This window comes from Chironomus tepperi, unplaced genomic scaffold (assembly GCF_022539635.2).
Source record: "Chironomus tepperi strain 1889 unplaced genomic scaffold, CSIRO-AGI_Ctep_v1 contig_244, whole genome shotgun sequence".
NCBI lineage: Eukaryota > Metazoa > Arthropoda > Insecta > Diptera > Chironomidae > Chironomus > Chironomus tepperi.
This window is the reverse complement of record NW_027226366.1, coordinates 1475735-1498015: the sequence shown is the minus strand read 5'-3', so window position 1 is coordinate 1498015 and position 22281 is coordinate 1475735. Positions and strand designations below refer to the sequence as shown.

The 22281-nt window shown below is 30.6% G+C and overlaps 1 protein-coding gene across 2 annotated transcripts; it reads right to left on the bottom strand.

Annotated features, from left to right (window-relative positions):
* Positions 1-323: 323 nt before the first annotated feature.
* On the bottom strand, positions 324-21281 carry LOC139091456 (glycine receptor subunit alpha-2-like). Of its 2 annotated transcripts, none has more exons than XM_070641559.1 (13): positions 21227-21281; positions 11996-12093; positions 5096-5163; positions 4906-5034; positions 4036-4175; positions 3882-3925; positions 3719-3822; positions 3564-3648; positions 2946-3083; positions 2768-2868; positions 2384-2617; positions 754-923; positions 324-696 (listed from the first exon to the last, which is right to left on the bottom strand). In XM_070641559.1, exons 1-13 carry the CDS (start codon positions 21247-21249, stop codon positions 537-539), a joined length of 1494 nt encoding a protein of 497 aa, XP_070497660.1. In that variant the 5' UTR covers positions 21250-21281; the 3' UTR covers positions 324-536. The 2 variants fall into 2 exon arrangements, with proteins under 2 accessions (XP_070497660.1, XP_070497661.1); XM_070641560.1 differs by having other exon boundaries at positions 3597-3648.
* Between the last annotated feature and the right edge of the window lie 1000 nt (positions 21282-22281).

Here is a 22281-nt window from a genome sequence, read left to right as displayed (position 1 = left end):
AAAAAATCGTAACGTGTTTTTAAAATTCAAATTTTTTGCATCAATATATCGCATCTTTTCATATCAACACAGTTTGCTCAACATCTCAAGAAGTTAAAATTAAAAAAATTTAATCAAATTGGAATACGTGGGTAAGTATTCTTAAACTATTGTGAACACAACATTCATTTGAAAATTTGTAAAGCCTTAAAGCATTCGATTCCTCTTTACATTTCAATTTAAACTTACTAAAATGCGTAATTTTTAAATCTTTATTTCAATTAATTTAACAATATTTATAAATTTTTTAAATCTTTAATTAACTTTTCTCATAAGGCATGAACTTGATTCTCATTATTAAAGTTGCACTTAGTATAATTAATTTAAATTTTTTGTTGTTCTTGAAATTAGAAGGCAAATTCGGAATATATCTAATATCATTATTAATGATTACCTTTTTAATGTATATAATATAATTCCTCTCTTATGTATTTTTCATGTTAAAAGTAAATATAATTAATGACTAGATTCGTTTTAAAAATAGCTGTTTTAATTACTCAACTACTCAACTTTTTTCGCGATTCATTAAGGTATAGAACCCAGTAGATTATTGTGAATAAAAGGAAACTTAGTGGAAAAAGTACGAGTGATATTTGGTCCAACTTTCCTCGTTGTGATCCTGCGTAAAGGAGTGCCACGTCGGCAACGTTTCGAAAGCTGCAAATGACATAAGTTATTTACTTAAATCTCACTGAATCATCCCAAGTTCCTCACCGTTTTCTTCCCATTATCGATGAGACTTTCTCAGCCGTATGTAAACTCTCAGATGTCGATGCAGCTAGATCTCGTGCACTACGATTATCTTCAGGATTTATTCGATTTGCCTGAAACATTCGTGATGCGTTCTCTAATCCATTTTTCCTTTGTTGCTGCAAAGACGTCATCTATCAAAATGAACGCGTTAATGAAAAGGAAGTAAGAAATAAAAACAAAAAAATACGAAAAAAAACGGAAGCGAAATGTAAATTATCCGACAATTGATCCGTAGCTTGTGTGAGCAATTTGAACTTACATTGAATAATTTACATTTCTAAGGATAAAAAAAGTACACGGAAAAAAATATTTAGCTAAGCAGGAAACGCAAATTGCAATGAAAAATCTTGATAAAAAATACATAGGAAAAAAAATTCTTTCAGCAAAGAGTAAAAAAAATTGAATTTGAATAATAAAAAGTACTTGTTGCATGAGCAGTCCTTTCAATACTTCAATCAAAAACCAGTTTTTTTGCATGAAAACCAAATAATAAATTTTTTTGACACAATAATTGTGAAATATTCACAAAAAAAAATATAGAAAACAAAACTGATTTTCAAATTACTTTGTGTGTACATTTGTTGTGTGGGGATGTCAGGGATTGAGTTTTGGTATTAGATTTAGTTGTCAAAATAGAGTTGTTAGTTTGTGCTTTTGATTGGGGTTTGAAAGAGATTAGAGATTTTGTTATAACGTTCATTTAAAATTTGATTAATATTTATGGTACATAGTTGAAAACCCTTTTTCATACAAAAGTTCAGTCTGTTTTTGAACTCTGAAGAATAAACATCTCATTTATTTATAAATACGTAAGGAAGTCGTTTTAATCAAACTACATTTACCACAATTTTGAGACAAAATCTCATCTGAATCTCGAAAATTTGTTAAAGTCAAAGCATCGAGGATGCCTAAATCTTACTTTAAAAGCACACATCGTGGAAAAAGCAAAACGAAATGTCTTTAAGCTAGTGTGGAGAAGGATTCATTTAAAGCCTTAAATATAAGGAGCAAAAGATGGGAAAAGGAATTATAAGGAAAGAGAGTGAAGTTAGTGGTCAATGATCCAGTTTCGACAGAATATTTCTTCGAATTGGTATGATCTTTTCAGAATTGTTACTTCAATTTCTAATCTAAATCATCATCAATCCCTGACCATTGCATTTTCACTCAAAATTCAGTGTTATGTAGGTATATATGCTTTGTGTATGTAATAATGTTATATATAATGAGCATACGATGAGGAAAACTTTTTTCAAGGTAAATTGCAAGCTTTTTTGGTCAATCACAAAAGAGTGAATTTCAGTTTATAAACAAAATATTTGTGAAAGGAGGCAATTTCACTTTTTTAAAATATTGTTTAAATTAACCTCAATAATAACATCCTCATTTTTTGTATCCGTTAATAACTGAAAGTATATAGAGAAAAAGTTGTCTGATAACAAAATTATGAGTTGTAAATAAGAAAATAAAATTTCTTAAATAATAATATTAAAATGTACAAAATAATAAATAATCCAAAATTAATTTGCCAATTTTTAAAAATTTAATAAATTTTTATCTTAATTTTTCAATACTAAATTTAAATTTTTACCGGCGTTTCAACATTCGGAAGATTCGGGATGCTCGATTGATTTGGAATTTGTAGATTTTGACTTGATATATTAATTCTAGCTGGCGATGGCTGTGGATGTAAACCGGACGCGGCATGAGCATGAGCGACAAACTTCTGTCTTCGCCAATGTGAATCATATCGAATGCCAAACAGCACAATAAAATACTCCATTAGCGCAAGAAAGACGAAGAATGTACAACATAACAGCCAGACCTTGAATGATTATAAGAAAAGAAATTTTACATGAGAATTTTATTAAAATTTAACGGAAAAATTAATTTTGAATTTTAACGGAAACTGTAGATTTGAATTTCACCAAAGTGTAAGTTGTTATTCCCCTGATTAACTAAAAGCTTTACTCACTTCAATCGATTTCAATTCCAAGGCGTCTGGCGAATTATTTCTCACCGTATCAAACATAGTGACAAGTGACAACAATGTTGTTACCAGTAATACCATTCTACCTGCATTAAGATAGCATTTAGACATTGAGAATTGTCATGAAAAGGAATCAGGAAATGAATTCTAAAATGTAACATACCTGGAACGATTGTTGGTATAATGAGAAATGAACCCCACGATATTACTGTAAAGAGTGTAGATGGTAGATAATTTTCAAGCAAGTAGCTTTTCACTTCCCGTGACAATGTTATTTCAAGACGCGCCGAAATCCGATCAGCTTAATGTTTGGAAGGAAGACAAGAAGAAGGTAGAAATATTTTTTTTTGTTTATACTAAAGCAAAGCATGTATTCCGTTATCTGATTATTGACGTTATTTACATTCAATGACTTGAAAATATTTGCCAAGTTGTAAAAGAACAAAAATTATGCGTATTTGATACAAAACACGTAAGCAGGCACATTCAATCAATTTGGCGTGTTGTGATAGCGTAAGAAGTAAAGCTCGTGCTAATGGCATTTGACGTATCGATAAAGTCAATAAGCCAAAATCATTAACGTAAACATAAAATGAGCTTTCAAATTTCATTGCATTAGCATATTTTTGTGCTTAAATTTAACGGACATTTCATATTCAAAAATCAAAATTTTACAACAATTATTAAAAAATATTTCAAAATTTTGAATTTTGTTACTAAAAAAGCACAAACAAATAAAAAGCCTAAATGTCTAATTAAAATACTCCCATCGACTACTAACAACCATAAAATAGTGCTGAGTTATCATTATTACCGTCACCATCAAAGTTGACTGGATACGGTTCTTCCCTTGGGTCAAAAGATACCTATTACAATAAATTAATCTCTCATTAGTATTATAACATAGACTAAAGCTTATCACGTAATAATTTTTACCACATATTTAGGAAGTCGAAAACCATTTTCACCGAAATCATTGGGGAATGTTAGGGGATTATCCTTACGCCAATGGAAAGCCATTTCATTAACTGTATATTTATCTGGATATATGTCAAAGGTTAGAGATTTTATTGGATATTCCATTAATGACTTAACTTACAACTACTGAAATCGACAGGACACTTTTGGACGTCTAATGGATATCTAAATATAGGAATTCATGGATTAATTAATTAAATGCATTTGTCAAGGCTTTCTGCACTGCTACATAATCCTTAATTTGAAGGCTTTTTTACAAAAATCACAGAACTTACAAAACAAAATCCATATCACATTTTATGATAATTGTTGCTCCTATACTCAAACTTATTGTACTATTTTCATATATGCGAAGACTAGAGATTTCCTCAAAGAGCTTTAATATTTTCATTTCACGTAGCTGCCGTATGTAGAGCTGGATAAGGAAGATAAGGAATTAAATGAGAATTAGTTTACATAAATGAAATTGAGGATATGATTAATGGTGATGATAAAGATGAGGATTAAAATTAGATGAGGAATCATTTAAAGATGACCCGAGTGGAACAGGATGTGGTTAGTCGATCCTACGTCTAGTAATAAATTTGTCTGCGAGTTCCACGAATGTCAAGCATATTTTACTCAGGTGGCATTCAATGTTGGAGAAGAAATGATCTGGGACTTTAAGAGACTCTCGAGCTGTGTTGAGGCTCTAAATGACTCGATATTGTTCGGTCCCTAAACATAAGTCGGTCATCAATTCCAAGATGGTCTAATAATTCGTTTTATTAGCAACTCCTCACAAGATTTAAGAACAACTTAATTTTCCCTTGGGTCTGCAAAGCTAATGTTTATTATTTTTATTTTAATTTTCCCTTACATAAATTTAAGGTATAAATTCATTCAGATCAAGACATTACCCCGACTAACCCTCAGATTACCTCATAATAAATTGAAGCATTAGAAAGCTTTTTCGCCTTGATAATTGAAACCAGCAAGGCAATTAACTTTAATGTGATGCAATTATTTAATTAAGAAAAATCAATAATGAATAGAACTAAAATGAACAGACTTGATTCCCAACAGACAAATAAATAGCATTACAGCTTGACTTTTGATCTTGAAATGTGATAATAATAGACAATGGAAAGGTTCATTGAACTTACATCTGGTGTCCATATTTGGTTCCTTTGTTCTATCGTTAATTCTATGTATCCTTTCTCTCCCAGTTCTGTGTTCGGCTTTATCCTCGGTTCTACCCAAACGACTTGAAGGAAAACGTCAAATGATATTTCCTAAAAAGGCACGGAATGAGGAACTTTAATTAATGATTATCTCAACAAAATTTTAATTAACCTCTTTATTCTCATCCACTGCTGATATCCTATTTATATATAATGATATGGAAACGTTTGTTAAGTCACCTGCAACGATAGTAGGAATAGTGGATATAAACATTTATAATTGATATGCATTTCTTTTTTTAATTCAAATAATATTTTAAGTCATTAAAAAATAAAAGTATAAATTCACGCTATCTATCAATAGAGACAATGAATGTATAGTTCAAAAACGTGATAGTGCTTTGCATGGCTTTAATTAGACAGCTTATCATTTATTTGGATTGGGTGGAATGAGAATGAAATATTTTGCATTACATAGTTGAAGTTCAACATGAATGGGGCGCATTATAGAAATAAACTACATTATGTACACAAAACAATAAAATCGACTGCGTATTATGTAATAGTAAACATGATCAAAGTGCGTACTATACAAATGAAATCAATATTGTGTATTCTTTGAATAAATTAAAGTCACGTGGAATTCAAAAACTCATTTAAAAGTTACGTTTTATGTACGATACGATGCTATGAAACATTGATAATGATAATTAAGAATAAAGTTGTAACACATTGTGAATTTCCCACACGAATGATTAAAATATTGGGGAAGACTTGTGTCCTCATTTTTTAGCTTTATATTCCTGTGAAATGATTATGATAGTTGTGCTTCCCATTCCTATAAAGTGTGCGTGCTTATTTATTACAATATATAAGCATAAGCAAGTATATAAGGAACTTCATTCATGCTTCTTTGTGCTGTGTACAATAAAAAAAATATATTTTTTTCCTTCCTTTTTATTAAGAATTCTTTAAACAATTTCTTAGCCTGCTTATTTTTGATAATTTCAAGTTTCGTGGCATTGTACTACATAAATTGTACATTAAGGTGAAAAAGTTTTGCGATACACAACGTAATAGAATCAATGGAAGAGCGATGAATGAAATTTCTTGTTATTTTCGTGCTGTCTATGAGGAAATTTAATAGAATTTGAATGAAAATTGGAATCATTTAGTGTATCTCGTCTAATGATCTAATCAAGAAATGGAGGAAATTTGATCAGGAAATGTTTAAGGATGTTTATTGTTGATTTTTGAATGTGCTTTAGTGAAATAATTTGATGTATGAATTGTTCGAGAATTCATTCCGAGCGATACAATTGAAGAAGGCTCCGACAAGGAACTTTAAAGGCATTTGGTCCATATGGTTGTAATATAGTGCTTGTGGTCGATCCCAAAGCTTCAAACAATGGCTTTGACTCATCTTGAGTCGACTTTTCTATACAAAATTCGAGTCGATTTCGAGCTTCGTTAAAGTTCCATGACGGAGCCTTGTTCGTTCATGTAGCTCGGGAACTAAGAATGCTCAGTAGCAATCCTAAGCCATAACATGAAACAATTTTCAAACTTAATGCTAAATAATTTTTCAAATCTGCTCAAACATCCGAAAAGGTAAAAAGTTGTTGGAATCAACATGCTACAAGTAGCTTTTCTATCAATATCTTGGCACGTGTAAGTTTATGGCTACGTTAAAATATGATCAAGGCAAAGTTTTTTCGGCTAAAAGACTTATTCTTTTGTTAATGCTTAACAGAATGGAAGGGAAAAATTCATTTAATAAGCCTCACGGTCGTGTATTACAGTAATCAAAGAAAAAACTACCAAAAATTGAGCTTTTTCCAAAACAGAAATTTTCTGTTCTTGGAACTTGTTCCTTTTCATATTTTTTTCACGAATTTCACTTCCATCAAGTTAGGTCTTGACGTGAAATGTATTTTTAGATATCGCATTATTCACACACATATGCTGACGATTTATGGTTAATGATAGCTGTCATAATATGAATATTGATGTTGAACTGTAATCAATAACTTTTTTCAGCATGTCAATGCATGACGAATTTAGTCCTCTTGCCAAACTATTACCACAGACATGTAATTTGTATTTACATTGAGTACGTTAATTTCTTATTTGTAGTCAGACATGTCACAATTTTGGTATATTCCATGACATTATTCTGAATAGTCATAATTTATCGCCTTTATTGCTGGAATGGCGTAATTAAATAAAAAGCAATAAAATTTTTATAAGTTATCACACATCATTCACTTTAAAGGAAATAAACTTCCACTTCTTTTTATTATTGCTAATATATAGTCAGGCACATTTTATTTTCCTGCTTCTTTTGCGCATTAAGTTGGAATAATCCTTTTAATGGGATTAAAAATGAGCTTGTGATATTCTTTAATGGTTGGGACAAGCTTTGGTACTGGAATTGCTGATAGGATACAGGTCAAGTGAACTTTAAAGCTGAATGGATGTAGAAGAAACGAATATATATATATCAGTTATTTTGGGAACTTGATATTGTGAGATCAATCAAGAAGAACATGCTCCGGTGAGCAAGACTTGTAGCTAGCAGACTTGTTTAAGCTCCACTAAATAAGGTCTTTAAGTCAAAATTTATTGATGACGCGAAGATAAAAGAAAGAACGCAAGGAAGACCCAAAAACTCATAGAGAGAAGCTGTCGAGTGAGATATCATAGAATTTGGAGAATCGGTAATTTGCAGCTCGAGGCCAGCAGTAGAATTAGCTCTAGGAGACTTCTAAGATAGGCAATAGATTGCAATTGATCTGTACGACCAGCGAAGTAAGTAAGTAAGTAAGTAAACTTTAAAGCTGGATCAACAAAAGATCATTCATATATATTCATAGCTAACTCTTTTGAGGAATTCAGTAGGCCAATCTAAGGATGTAAACAATATTAAGTTCCAAAACACATAATTTATCAAAGACCTTAATCATGCTAAGCAATTTCAGCTCAAACTTCGATACCTTGAACCATTTTAACATCCCATAATTACCATAATTTCCATTAACTTTGACTCACAAACTTAATTCTTTCAATTTTCTTCTACTTCCCCTGTCTGTCTAAGTTTATTTCATTTACAATTTTCTATATCATCATCATTATTTGCATTATTATCTACGAAGAATGTTAGTGACGTAGCATTACTGTAATGACGTTACGGAAAAAGAACAAAAAATCGCAAAATATAAACACGACTTTCATGAAGGCAAAGAAGAACTTGAATGTCATTTACAAGTCGGCATTCTTTTGACCTCGTGTGCCTTTTTATGCTACCGACACTAGCATATCTACACTATATATTTATATATTCACATGATTTGCCATATTACAATTGATTTGACCGTGAATATTTCACTTTTGTGCCACTGCTTTTTAATGTAACTGGAAGGATCTATTTTTATCGTCCCTTTCTTTTGATATGCAAAATGTAAGATGAATGGATTGGCACGTAGCGTAATGTAAATTAGGCATAAAGAAAGAAAGAAGCATGTCATAGGCAAGTGAGGAAAAAAAGCCTTTATCGCTGCTTGAAAGGTATTTCCTGTTAAAATCGCATTGATCGAGATAATCCAAACATATATTGCATATATACAAGAATAGACAGACATGTATATGACAGCTAATTGATTGTTAGGTGCGACAGACTATGGCTCCCATGTGAATATGTTACTTACTGCATTTATAAGTGTTGGTGAAGCAAAAATCTATTTGGCATATAAAGTTCTATAGCTGATTATAAAGCACTTATACATATTTATGGTTATGGTTATTTTAGTGAAAAAATAGCATGGAAACATATTCTATTTATAGAACAATTTATGGATGATCGCTATTGTAGTAATATTACCCCTTAAGGTACATCAACTTTATACATTAGTATACGCTATTTTTTCGGTATGATTATGCTTCTGTTTCTAGTTTTGAGTAGTTGTAGTGAAAGTGTATATTAAAGTTTTGGCACGAAGGGTGTCAAGAAGAAGGAATTGTAGGAAAAGTTTTGTTTTTAAAGAAATTTATTTATAGAAAGAAGCTTTTACTTTTAGGAATTACATTGAATTGATCAGGATGTAAAGTTCCTATGAAAAAGGCAATTTCATCGCTTAGGATGGTGTGAAACTGATCAAGAACGAAGCTTGAGAGGATTCTCAAGTCAAGAGCGATTCGTGGCTGATGATGGTTTGACAAGCAAGATTCAGACTCCAACTTAGACATATGGAATTCTATAATTGTAGATTGTAAACTGAAAAAAAAAAAAAAAAAAAAAAAAACTGCGTTTCCAGGATATGAAATCCAAAAAAGATCACTGAAAATTCATTGCTTTGTTCCTTAATCATCGTTTACTCCTCAATGAACTAGCTCGAGTAGTACAATGCAGCGAACTGCACTTTCCCACTTAAAAATGAGTCAAAATCGTCCCTCACAGGCCGTCAAGGTTAATTTGAGCATCTTCAATATGGCGACGTATTAATTCTCTAGCAAACATTTTGTGCTGTTCGGGTAAATCCTTTTCAGATGATTAACACGTAAAGCAAAACCTCAACATTGCTTTCAACACTTTATCCCCACAACAAAAGGACTTCTAGCCACCCATTGATTCATTTCAAAAGCAAATAATTCAGCCTCACATGCGGTATGAATATCTTAACCAATAGCAAGTAATTCATTCGTTCCTTACTTATTTATTTATGTATTAAATTAATGGAACCTTGAACTCAATTTAACAGCATTCTTAACCATAATTAAAAAGGACTGGTATTTCCTTCATTCATACTTGCTAAAATGTAGCGGTAATTATAAGTGTATAGCTTATGAAATGAAAGGAAATGCCACTTCATTTCATCCATTACAGCGAATGTCAGCTAATAGAGCGAAAAAAATAATGAAAATTACACTGGAAATGATGTTGACGAAAAGGAAAATTTTTTATGGCTTGTAAAGAGTCCAGATTTTCAATGTTATGGCTGTGGCTATTTTTAAAAAAATTTTACACTAATGTAAGTATTATGTTGACTTTCCTGTTGAAAAAAGGTAAACGGTCATAACTGCTTATTATCAAGAAATGTATACATACATGGAAGGAGCCATAAACACTAAAAAAATTGATATGTCATTGTGCAAAATGAGTGCGAAGAGGAGAATGAATTTTATTAATGACCAACGTTGTACCTATCAGCCTTTTTCTACATTCCCTTGATTAACTGCTTGTTCAGCAGTGCTTAAATCGTGTAGATGAATTATTTTTATGATTTTATAAAAATAGAGCAGCTTTTGGGGCGTCGCAATTGTTGACTCATTTTTAAATGGACGATTTTGATTCTTTTTATGTTTTGTGGCTATAAAGAACCCTCAAAATTGTTGTTTTTCTTTTATAGACATGAGAGGAAATCCAAATAGCTTTCAAAGGAAATTAAAAGAAACTTTGGTATAGTTTTTAAGGCAGTTAAGGATATTTAAATGCTTTCTATGAATTTTTAAGGGGTGGACATCAAATGTTGATGTTTCTTTAATTGACGGATAGCCATTAATTAATGATTCATTAAGGACTTGATTTTTAAATGACTTAAAGTTTCAGACACGTGCTGAGAAATTAAGTGATTAAAAAATAGCCGTTGGTTCTGTTTGTTTAGATGTTACTAGTTTTAGACGACATCTATGGGATGCCATGGATCACAATTGAACTGTACATCCAGCAAAGTATGCAAATAAGTAAGGAGATACTTCAGATGTTGGATTCCAACAAGCCAATGACATTTACGATTAATTTCTACCCATATTTTTACTATTTTTGAAACTATATGACGTACTTGCTTTTACTATTAAATACACTAAATTACAAACTCTCGTCACCAAGAGGAAGTATTAACCTTAAAACTTTTAATAATCTCAAACAATTAAGACACCTCCAAATATCTAATTTTAAATCTAAAAGCGTCAATCAACTGTATAAATAGAAAATGATTACAATTTTCATTAGACTCTCAGTAAATATTCAATTACATTTAAAGCTATCAATGAAGTCCACAACAATCAATAATTATCTATTTCCGAGAAATTGGCTTGAATGAATGATTATGGTGATATTGACATTGAAAAGGCTTGAATGAGAAAATGGTTAGGGTGTAATTTTCAGAAATGATTTGAGCTTATTTACCTCTTGTTGTGAAGTATGTTTTGGGGATTGAATGGCAATGGAAATGTTATCAATTGATTTATACATCTTATTGTAGGTGTACTCTAAATTTGAGTAATAATTATGATTGAAAATGTCAATTCATTTATATTAATTTTGATGATTAAGGAGGAAAATCTAGAGCTACTGCAGAGAAACTGCAGAGTTAAGAAACCTGAGAGTATTCTTTAACGAACAATGGAAATCAACTGGACTTTAAGGCTGTATCGCGATTACTACATCAAATTAGTACTAGTCAATTCATTGATTTGTCGCAGTCTGATCCATTCGTGATAAGATTTCCTATATATTATCCTTTAAACATGCAACTTGAATGTGGGAAGCACCTTCACAGCAGAAGTCTAAATTTTCAGTTGATTTCAATCATCTTAAAGAAAAAACTGCCTTAAAGCCTTACAATTTTGAATCTAAAACCATAGCAATTCACCCAATGATCCTCACAATACCGAAGCATATCCTTAAGTAGCTCAAGAGTACAACTTATTGCAAGCAAATGGTAATCCTTCCCTTAAATAGCTCCTTCTCAAGCATTCCCATTTCACCATCACATTTTCCAGCAATAAAGAACAATAAAATGGCAATAAAGTAATAAAAAATGTTATTTTTAACAAAAGGAAATAAGGAAGAAATATTCTTCTTGACTTGAATATGAAGCATGACAAATAAAGCGACTGACACGTAGAACAAATACATTTACTAAATGTCATAAAATGTTCATGCAATAAAAGAAAATCATATTCAGCTAATAATAATCAAATAAAAGCATCGAGAGAATAAAAATAGATGAAAAATGGGAATTATGTCTATAAATAATTAATTCTATGAATTGATATAAAGATTCATACTTACTAGGTCGATTATTTTTATCGTAACTTTCGCTCATGTTGTAATGATTTGATATGTTTGATGCAAGTAAAACAAATTTCATTCTCACCAGTATTATTGCACTGTAATTAACAATTTCAATTTTTTTTTTGTTGGGAAATGGTAAGTCACTTAATTTATTTACGGTATATTCATGAATATTTATTTCAACAATTATTTCTGATGTTTTTACAACCTTTATTTTATGTCAGTGGTGGACAACCTTTTGTATTTCGCGACACACCTTGGTTTTAAGCCTCAGCCAAAGCTGCAGATGACGTACGGTTCAATTTGTCAAGTGTGCCGCGACACACATGTTGTCCACCACTGCTTTATTTGGAAATGAAAATTCATAATCTACGACAGCATAAAATTATATTAATATCAAGCAATGAAATAAAGAAGTACCTAATTTAATGAAATTGTTTAAACGGACGACGCAATATTCAAAGAATAAAGTAGGAAATAATTCATTTGTACCGCATGAGGACTTCCCATTCATTTACATGAAAAATTGTAAACAACAAGTAATTTAATCGTAACCTTCATGCATGGATGTTAACAAGACTTGACCGGGAAAATTTTTGCCTTTTTTCCATTCAATGAGTCATAAGACGCATTAATATCCGATGACCTGATTTTGATAAAGAAAAAGCAAAATATTATGCTTATAACTGGTTGTCGCAATTTGCACGCAAAAGCACTAAACTTGAGCTTTTTATTGGAATTCGAAATGAATCAAAATGAACGTGCGAGTTGTGAAAGTGAATGGGATTGCAATTTTCTGCTGTTTGTGCGTTCAACATGAAATTTGTAGTCGACGCAATATAATTATGATTTCAAGAGGGTAACAAGGAATTAAATTTACACTTACATCATTAAACTTATTTAAATTCATAAAATGCAAATTAGAGACGCAGTCAGAAATGAAGGCGGAGGAGATGGATTTGAGATATTTGCAAAAGTTCAATCAATTGAAGAGATAAATTAGGAGGAGATGGGTTGGATCACCATCCATATTCCCGTTTTGACACACAAACATATGTACCTAAGCTACCCAAAGTGAACAGCTACTTGCCAACTCCTTAAAAGTCAAACGGTTATCGATGAAGTTGGTTCGGATCCTTTCTCATTTATGTCGCTCAGGACGTCCCTAACAATACAAAGTTGGATCATCAAAAGAAGATGGAATGACTGGCGGATCAATAATATTAACAGAGTGCATACATGTTCCTAATGGAATCGGACAAAGACATTAGCATAATCGTCATGGAAATAAAGCATTTAGAAGTCGTAGATGAATTAAAAAGGAAGAATTTGATGCATTCTTGAACCTCAACTCAGCATTAAGCATCAATTCAAAAGAATGTAAAACTCAAGACACTTCAGTAAGTCAATCAGTTCTTGACTCATCCAATCCCTCTTGTTCACTTGTTCAAATTTATCAAAATATTTGACATAAATCCATGTAAACAAGAACTTATCTGTGTACACAAGTCACTCGAGACTTGGAAATGATATAAAAATGCTTTTTTAAGAATGATCATGAAATATTTTTCATTCTTTGACAAATTGGAGACACGCAAGAGACATTCTACAGGAAGAAGTCTTGTTTATTTTTGGGATTGAAGCTATGCAAATATCCAAAAATATTTTGAATGACAATGGTTCATTCACCGTTAACGATTTTGGTTAGTTCTATCGTACTTAGATCAATATACATAATTGACATAGTTTCAGTTCCTCTGTTTTTCTATATGACTTAACGCACGAACAAGTGGGAAAAATTGAATGCATAATAGCAACGATTTCTAGCTTAATATACCTGTCGATGCATTTTCACGATTCAAAGCGGCTATAAGGAGGTTCATTTTCTAGTGATGTTAAGTATCGGAAGTAAGGATTATTGATATTGGCCAGAAAGGATAAATGGAATCAAACCTTGTGAATCATGGCCTGGCTAAGATTCCTAATACATCTGCCTCTATTGCTTGCAGCCGCTCATCAATTATTTGAACCGTCTTTTTCAAATAGTTTGAGTTTTATCAAGAAATCAATCACAAGTCCTTAAAAAGACTTGAGGAAGAAAATGTTAATCCAAATCTTCAGGTCTGCAGCCTAAGACGAACTATAGACGCAGGACTGTGATATTTGACCGAACCCTAAAGTGAGAATTACATATAGGTAGTCTTAATCTTGACTTTACACCTTCCTTCCTATCATTGCACTCTCTGACATGTGACTTGATAATCCAGATCCTACTCTACTATTAAATGACATAAGCTAGAAAGAAGTTCCTGGAGCTCCAAAAGCAACATGACGTAGGACGGTTTTAAAAGAATGTCAGTTAGATGCAAAGATGGAAAATTTGTAAAAACTTTGTGATAAGGCCAGCAACAGAGTCGGATGGAAGGCCTTTTGTAGAAACCTAGGCTCCACATCGGAGCATGGTTCCAGTAAGTAAGTAAGCTAGAAAGAAGTGACATGCAAGTACTTATGAAGTACATAGAAATTGAGAACATGACAATACAAGCTGCAAGACAGCCAGGAAGTTGAAAAATTAAAATTCTAATTGAACGTTATTTGTAAATTGACCCCCTCCGTAGAAATAATGAAATATTACAATGAAAATGAAAAGTTTATGGAGAAACGAACGTTTCATTATGTGGCTCCAATTCTCATATTTTTTTCAACAATAATACCCACAATACTTTAATAATATAAAGTATTAGTAAGAACAAAATAATAAAGCGAAACTTTTTTTTTCCTTCTTTTTCTCTAAGTATGCAAATTTTCTTTATTATTATTTTAAATATTGATTTACACGATAGAACTTTTTTTTATGCTTTAAGCATAGCTATAGTTGCTGTCACGAAGCTTTTTTTTATCGCTAAATGAGCGAAAGTTATAGCAGCAGCAAAAAAAGAAGCAAACTTTTATTTTTTATTTTGAATTTTAATTCTATACAACTTGTGGAAATACAGCATGGATTATGTTTACGATTTTATGTAGGCATTTAAATCCATTCGCTGATTTTTCATTTCATTTGCCAGGCAATTAAATCAGTAATAAACGAAACAGATTAAGATAAGTTGTGGATATAATTTTTTGAGGATTTACAATTGCCATTAGAAAGTTTATTGGCTTAATACACAAAAGCTGTTACGCAAAATGACCTAATAAGTAGCTCAAGTTTAACAATGGTCCCTTTCATAACCTTGGTCAGTCATAATAAATTATTTGCACAGGCATGATTACTATGTTTACGATGTTGATAATGTTCATTCACAATAGACCAGCGATTTATGATATGGTTAAGGCTGTAGGCTTGGATTCTAAATTGTTTTGGTTGTGGAAATGATGGGGAAGTTTCCTGCTTTTTGAATTTTCAGGATTACTTAAAACATTAGTTCCACTTTCTTATTACATTATGTTATGAGTAAAATCAATTTACTATACTTGATTAAAACATTAGTTCCCAGTGTGTGTCTTATTGACGTTGATTTACCTCCCATTTAATTGATTATCAATTCTTTTGGATTATTTAGGAACTTTGTATTTTCCCATGTCCATCAATGTCATGGAATTTAATAAAGATATCTGAGAAATTAACAATCATAGTAGTCTGTGTAAATTGTAATCTGAGTCAAAGATGCTCGAATTGAAGTTAAACGATGGATCCTGCTTCGGATGTCATTTAAGGGATCAGAGATTACAATTGATCTATACGGATAACAATGTAAGTAAGTAAGAATCATGAACAATTTTATTTGATATTTCCACAAAGCTATCAATTAAAAGACATTCGTAGCAAATGCTACATGCAGCAAAGCTCCCAAAATCCTTGACTACTAACAAAAGCATATCACATTTTCCCTTAATTATCTGAATAAGCTTTGAAATTCTAATTCAAACCAAGATAAAAGCTCATTTTAACAATCTCAAAACCAATCCCAGCCTCAAAACTTGATAACTTTTATCAACGTTGATTCTGCTATATCTGACCTTTACCTTCGCTGATGTAACAAAAAAATACTTTTAATGGCAGAACATGACGGACACAATATAATAAAATGGAGAGAGGAAATGAGAGGCAATAAATGGTAAAAATGTGTTACTTTATATTTAAATTATAGATTATTTCCTTTAAGAAATGAAATGGGTCAACTGAAATTAATGTTTTACAAAGGAATTTCACGAAATATATTTTATTTGTTGAAGGTTGAAATTGAAGGCTGAATGTTAGTGCTGGATTTTATCTGATTTTTGGAAACTGATCATATGGGAATTTTCCGAAGGGGGAAATGAATATGTAGAAAATATGGAGGAAACCTTCACTTTGCTGAGTTCCGAATCAATGAACCTAGCCACACTAGCTTAAGGAGCGGTTTCTCGGCAAAGATCTTTTCTTGGCATACTTTAAGCTGTACCTTAGGACAAGGGTAAATGTAGTTGCATATTTTGAGTAGGGATAGTTTCTGTAGCTCAAGGTACTGTAGCTTTATAGCTCAAAAGTGGAAAATTTAATTCCAATAGAATTTGACTTGGGTGTGACCTTAAAAACCCTTTAGCGTCATCTGCCTGCCTCGGTATGTTAACAATGTAGTCATGTCCTGTACCATGATTCCTCTACGACATTAAAGCCACTTCAGTATTCCCCATCCTAATTACTTAAGCTTCAAAAAATTCAAATATTCATAGTTTGATCACTCAAATTAACATTTCAACAAAAAGGACATAAATAAGGATTGAATCTAACAATAGAAAACAATCCAAACATTTATGTGACATTCTGACAACAGAAAAATCGCACCTTATGACTAGCCTCTCATGACATTCAAAACAATAATAGAAAAGTTGAATGAATCAAGTTTTATATTTGTTTAGTGACCAGACATAAAATAAAACAAGTCCACAAAAGTTCCCAAAGTTGAATTAATGAAGGTAAAAATAGTAAAACGCACATTCATCAGCATGCATTCATTATACAAACTTGTCGTGTATTGCCTCAATTCATTTGTGTGAAATTTGAATGAATTTCCTATCAAATCTTCTTCTTTAAGTTATAGCACTCAAAGTGAGTGTATTGTTATGAGATATAGCGACTGCTTGATGGAGTACGAAAACGACTACCTCAATAAAGGCCTAGCTATGTATTGAATAAATTTATTCCTTGGAATAAAAGTGAACAAAACACTTGAGTAGCGAAAATTAATTAATCAAGTTATAATTAACATGGAAGGATACACAAATGGAAGGATATTAAAATGCCAAACTGATAAATTATGTTATGAAATGTTGCAGCTACTTTTCTTTAATAGCTACTTTCACTATAAATAGATGTCTATTTTTTGTTCCCCTTCAAAAATGAATATTTACCAAGAATTGTTTTAGTGCTTATACTTTTTTCACGGAATTTGAATACAATATTGTACAGTAGCGTCCAAAAGTTTAGAAACAGCAACAATTTTCCAGAATTTTGTCAAAAAATCATACTTAAACTTAATCAAATGAGCTGAAATTTTCACCAACTATACGGTTTTTCATACATTTTCATTTTATGAAACCCGATTTATACTATAATTAAGGATTTTAAAATAACCGTTAAAATTCAAAATGGCTGCCGTCCAAAAGTTTGGAAACGATTCTTTATTATTTTTTTTTTCAATGTTAATACATAATTTATGCACAAATAATGTCTTAAAACATAAACTTTGTACATTATGCTTTATGTTAATGCAAGATAGTGCCCATATCAATGTTGATTTCATGCTTTATTTTCAATTTCAAAATGGCTGACATTTTCGATCAATTTTAACGAAAAATTTTAGTTTATCTTAATTAATTGCTCATGTTTTAATGTTAATTACATCTTATTTTAAAGTATCTTTCATATAATGTATGGTTTACTATATTTAAAATAGATTTAACAGTAAAAAACTTAGAAAATTGTTTTCTTTGGGAGAAAATTTTAGTACTTCAGAAGGTTTTAGTTAGTTAAATTAACTAAATGCATACAAACTACTGGATATTTTGGTGTCAATTTCTTGCATTTTGTTTCTCCTTTATGTAATAATATGATTTTCCTTATGCAACTAACTGTCCAGAGATATATAAGTGGTTCTTTAAGAAGCAAAAATTGTACTTCAATAAGCAAAAATTTGAAAATCAAAAAATTTCTGATTCACTCATTTAATCTAAATAATTAACTTTAATTCATCATTTTAACTCGTTTTTATCAATCATAAGTCACTTTGCCATTGAGTTTAAATAGATTTCATTAAAATTTTAACTAAATTTTTTTTTCCCCTATTGAAGTACAATTTTTGCTTCTTAAAGAACCACTTATATATCTCTGGACAGTTAGTTGCATAAGAAAAATCATACCATTACATAAAGCAGAAATAAAATGCAAAAAATTAAAACCAAAATATCCAGTAGTTTGTATGCATTTAGTTAATTTAACTAGCTAAAACCTTATGAAGTACTAAAATTTTCTCCCGAAGAAAACAATTTTCTAAGTTTTTTACTGTTAAATCTATTTTAAATATAGTAAACCATACATTATATGAAAGATACTTTAAAATAAGATGTAATTAACATTAAAACATGAGCAATTAATTTAGTTAAACTAAATTATTTCGTTAAAATTGATCGAAAATGTCAGCCATTTTGAAATTGAAAATAAAGCATGAAAACAACATTGATATGGGAACTATCTTGCATTAACATAAAGCATAATGTACAAAGTTTATGTTTTAAGACATTATTTGTGCATAAATTATGTATTAACATTGAAAAAAAATTAATAAAGAATCGTTTCCAAACTTTTGGACGGCAGCCATTTTGAATTTTAACGGTTATTTTAAAATCCTTAATTATAGTATAAATCGGGTTTCATAAAATGAAAATATATGAAAAACTGTATAGTTGGTGAAAATTTCAGCTCATTTGGTTAAGTTTAAGTATGATTTTTTGACAAAATTCTGGAAAATTGTTGCTGTTTCTAAACTTTTGGACGCTACTGTAGATCGGAATGCAGTAAAAATAGGAATAGAATTTTCATGGGAAATTCTGACTAAAGACAACAATCTTCGTACTTAACAGTCAAGAATGATTAAATTTAAGTGTTCTAAATCAATTTTTGTTAAATTGAACCAAATTCTATGAATAAGCATGTTTATGAACAATTTCCTTCTACTAGCACCTACTCTACCTCCCCGTGGAGCATTATGACTGTGCCAAACTATCCAAACGGTGTGGTTCTAACGAAGAAGGGGTTAATTGTGAGTGTGAGGCCTCGAGAGCCCTCCTTCGTTAAAAAATTATCAACCACGAAACGCAATATGAACAACTAGATGTTATAAATTGAGGAGCGCTGATACACAATCAAAACAGGAAGTTAAGGCTTAGACAATCAATTTTTTAAAGGGAATAGAAAGGGCTAAGATTGAAGGACTTGAAGAATCGAAGGATTTTCTGGAGGAGGAAGAAGGAGGATGTGGGACTCCTGATAAGTTTAAGTCTCTCATGTTAGTCGTCGCTAGTCCTTTATTTTTTAATTCCATTCAGTAGCTAAATTGAATAGAAAAGTTGAAAAAATATATAATCTAAAAAATTCACAAGCTGAAATCTACAATTATGTAATCACGAAAACTTAGATATAAACTCACGACTGACCCTTACGATTTGTATGATAAACTTTATACATGTCGTGACTTTGATTTTTTATTTCATTTATTTCTTTCGCTCTTAGATTTTTACATCATACAGTTTTTGATATGAAAAGTTAGGGATTTGTTTACATAAAATCAAAAGGTTTTTGAATGTTTTGTAGACTTGACATATATTCAATAAATTGAATTTTGGATTTTAAATCAATTTATGAGCTGAAGTGTAGTTTTGATGTTTGTAGAATTTTTTGAAGAAAATGAAGAATTGTAGACGAAACTTTAGAGGATCCACAAAATTTCCAATCACAATAATAACACTTTTGACTTCTTTTTATTCACTGTTGTTAACTATTCATGTGTGTCTCACACCACTCTCGTTATCCAGTCAATGGAAAATTCAATTCATGTCACAAAAATATATAAAAATAATTGAAACGTTACTCCTTGAATTAAAGCATCCACTCAGGTGATATGATGTACTTATGACAATTACTAACTTTCAAATGATAACGCAAAGAAATAGCTAGATGATTTGTTAAGGTAGATTTCAAAATAGGATACTTCGAAAAAGTCAAGCGAATTGAAGAGTTCAGTCCAAATAGAGTGACGGACCTAAATGGAAATCAACTTGGTGGGCAATTTTTTAAACGATCATTGAGTAAAAACTTTTATTTTATGTAGAACTAGAGCTTTAAGTCGACTCGACTCAACAAACCTATTCTTAATAATTTTTATTTAATTTTTATTTTTAAAACGTCCATTAAACTTAATTAATATCCAATCTTTATGACGATCTTTAGCATTTCGAACAAAACTATTTGCTTTTTAGTTCCCATTATTAAAAACACATAAGCGAAATGAGTAGTAAAACTTGAATTGTGTTCTCAAGGTGAAAGAATTGCAGTTGAAGTTCAAAAGACTATAAAAATAAAATTCTTAATAGTTTTAACTTTGAATGGCACATTTTTGAATTTATTAAAATCTACAAAGATTTTAACGCATTTTAACTTAACAAAAAATCATGAAATTCGGTCAATTTTCAATAAAACATTTGATAAATTCTCACACAAATAAAACTTTTAAACATTTTCCCTTAAAAAATTTAATCTACTTTGCATTTTACTTTGAAACTTTTATTTCAAACTTTTGTTTCCATTTTTTCTCATGCCTCAAGAACTTTACTATATTATTATTATTGTTATAACATTCCCACAATTCATGTCGTCATCATTTTTTGAGGAAAATACAATAAAAAACTTTTACTCAACAGAGGATTTTTTTAAAAATAAATTCAAAAAGTGAATGAGCCTCAAAAAGCATGACGAGGAATGCAAAACAGAACGAAAAAAAAAAGTTAAAACCGCAAAAAGCTCATTACAATTTTCAAGCATTTCGTCTTGTTTGATCGATTCCGTGGAGAAAATAAAAAAAAAGGAAAAAAAGAAGAAGAATAGCTGATTATGAATTTTCATTTCCTTTATCAATGAAAACAAATCAGAAATTGACTTTTTTGGAGGTAAAATGAGCAAAATTTATGTCTTACCAAATTAATGTGATTGATTTCATAATATCCAAAATATTATTTTTTATCGTGATTATTTTCTTTAATTATTTTAATTTATTTCACCTTAAAATTTCATATTTTATTTATTATTATTTTGGGGGGTATCACAGAGTAGCTTTTGCAAAGCTTTTATTCATTTTTTTAACTCCTTAATTAGCTTAATTAATCAAGCAATTATGCAGAATATTTACAAAAAATTTCAATGAAACTTGAAGGTTTTTTAAGCTTTTTTTGAATCCAGCAAGTTTCAACCATTTTCAATTATTTTCGCCATTTAAGCTGCCTTCCTTGGTTAAATTCATTTCACAATTTAATTTTTTCATTTTTTTATTAATTTATTTAACTAATTTATGTAAAATTAAAGGCAATTTTGAAAGCACTTTTAATCCTTAATATCACAATATATTTATCTCATGACTCATGACTTATTCGCGCTCCTTTCTTTTTTTCTAGTCCATCCAATTGACTCGAACGCTGACAATGAACTGAAAAAGGAAAGCTGAATGAGCGAATTTTCGTGAGCTACGCGAGTTTCCTTTTTTTACTGTTGCGAGAAGAATGAAATTGAAATTTTTTTTGTTGTGTTTTCCTTTCCTTTCTCTTGTATGATTCATGCATATCGTTCATTTCCCAGAAACACGTTATTATTTTCATATTTTTTTCTCTCTCTCTTTTACTCGCTTACTCGCTCACTTACCTCTAGAGTTCGGTTATCAACTTTGTAAAGCTTTTTAGATTTTTTTAAGTTGCTTATTTTGTATATTACGCGACATTATTTCATAATCGTTCCTTATTGTGTATACAATGTTATAGAAAAATCTGTTATTGAGAGACAGAGAGGGAGAATGTTCAACAGAAGTCAACATGCGATGTTGTAATAAATTTACGCGCGCACTATGCGAATGAAAATTTTCATATTGGCTTATCAACAATAATTTGTTGAGAAAACAGGTGAGCTTTCGATACGCACTATCTGAAAGAAATGTGAAAGCTTCTTTAAAAGCTTTTTAAAGAACATGTGCTTATGTTTACGA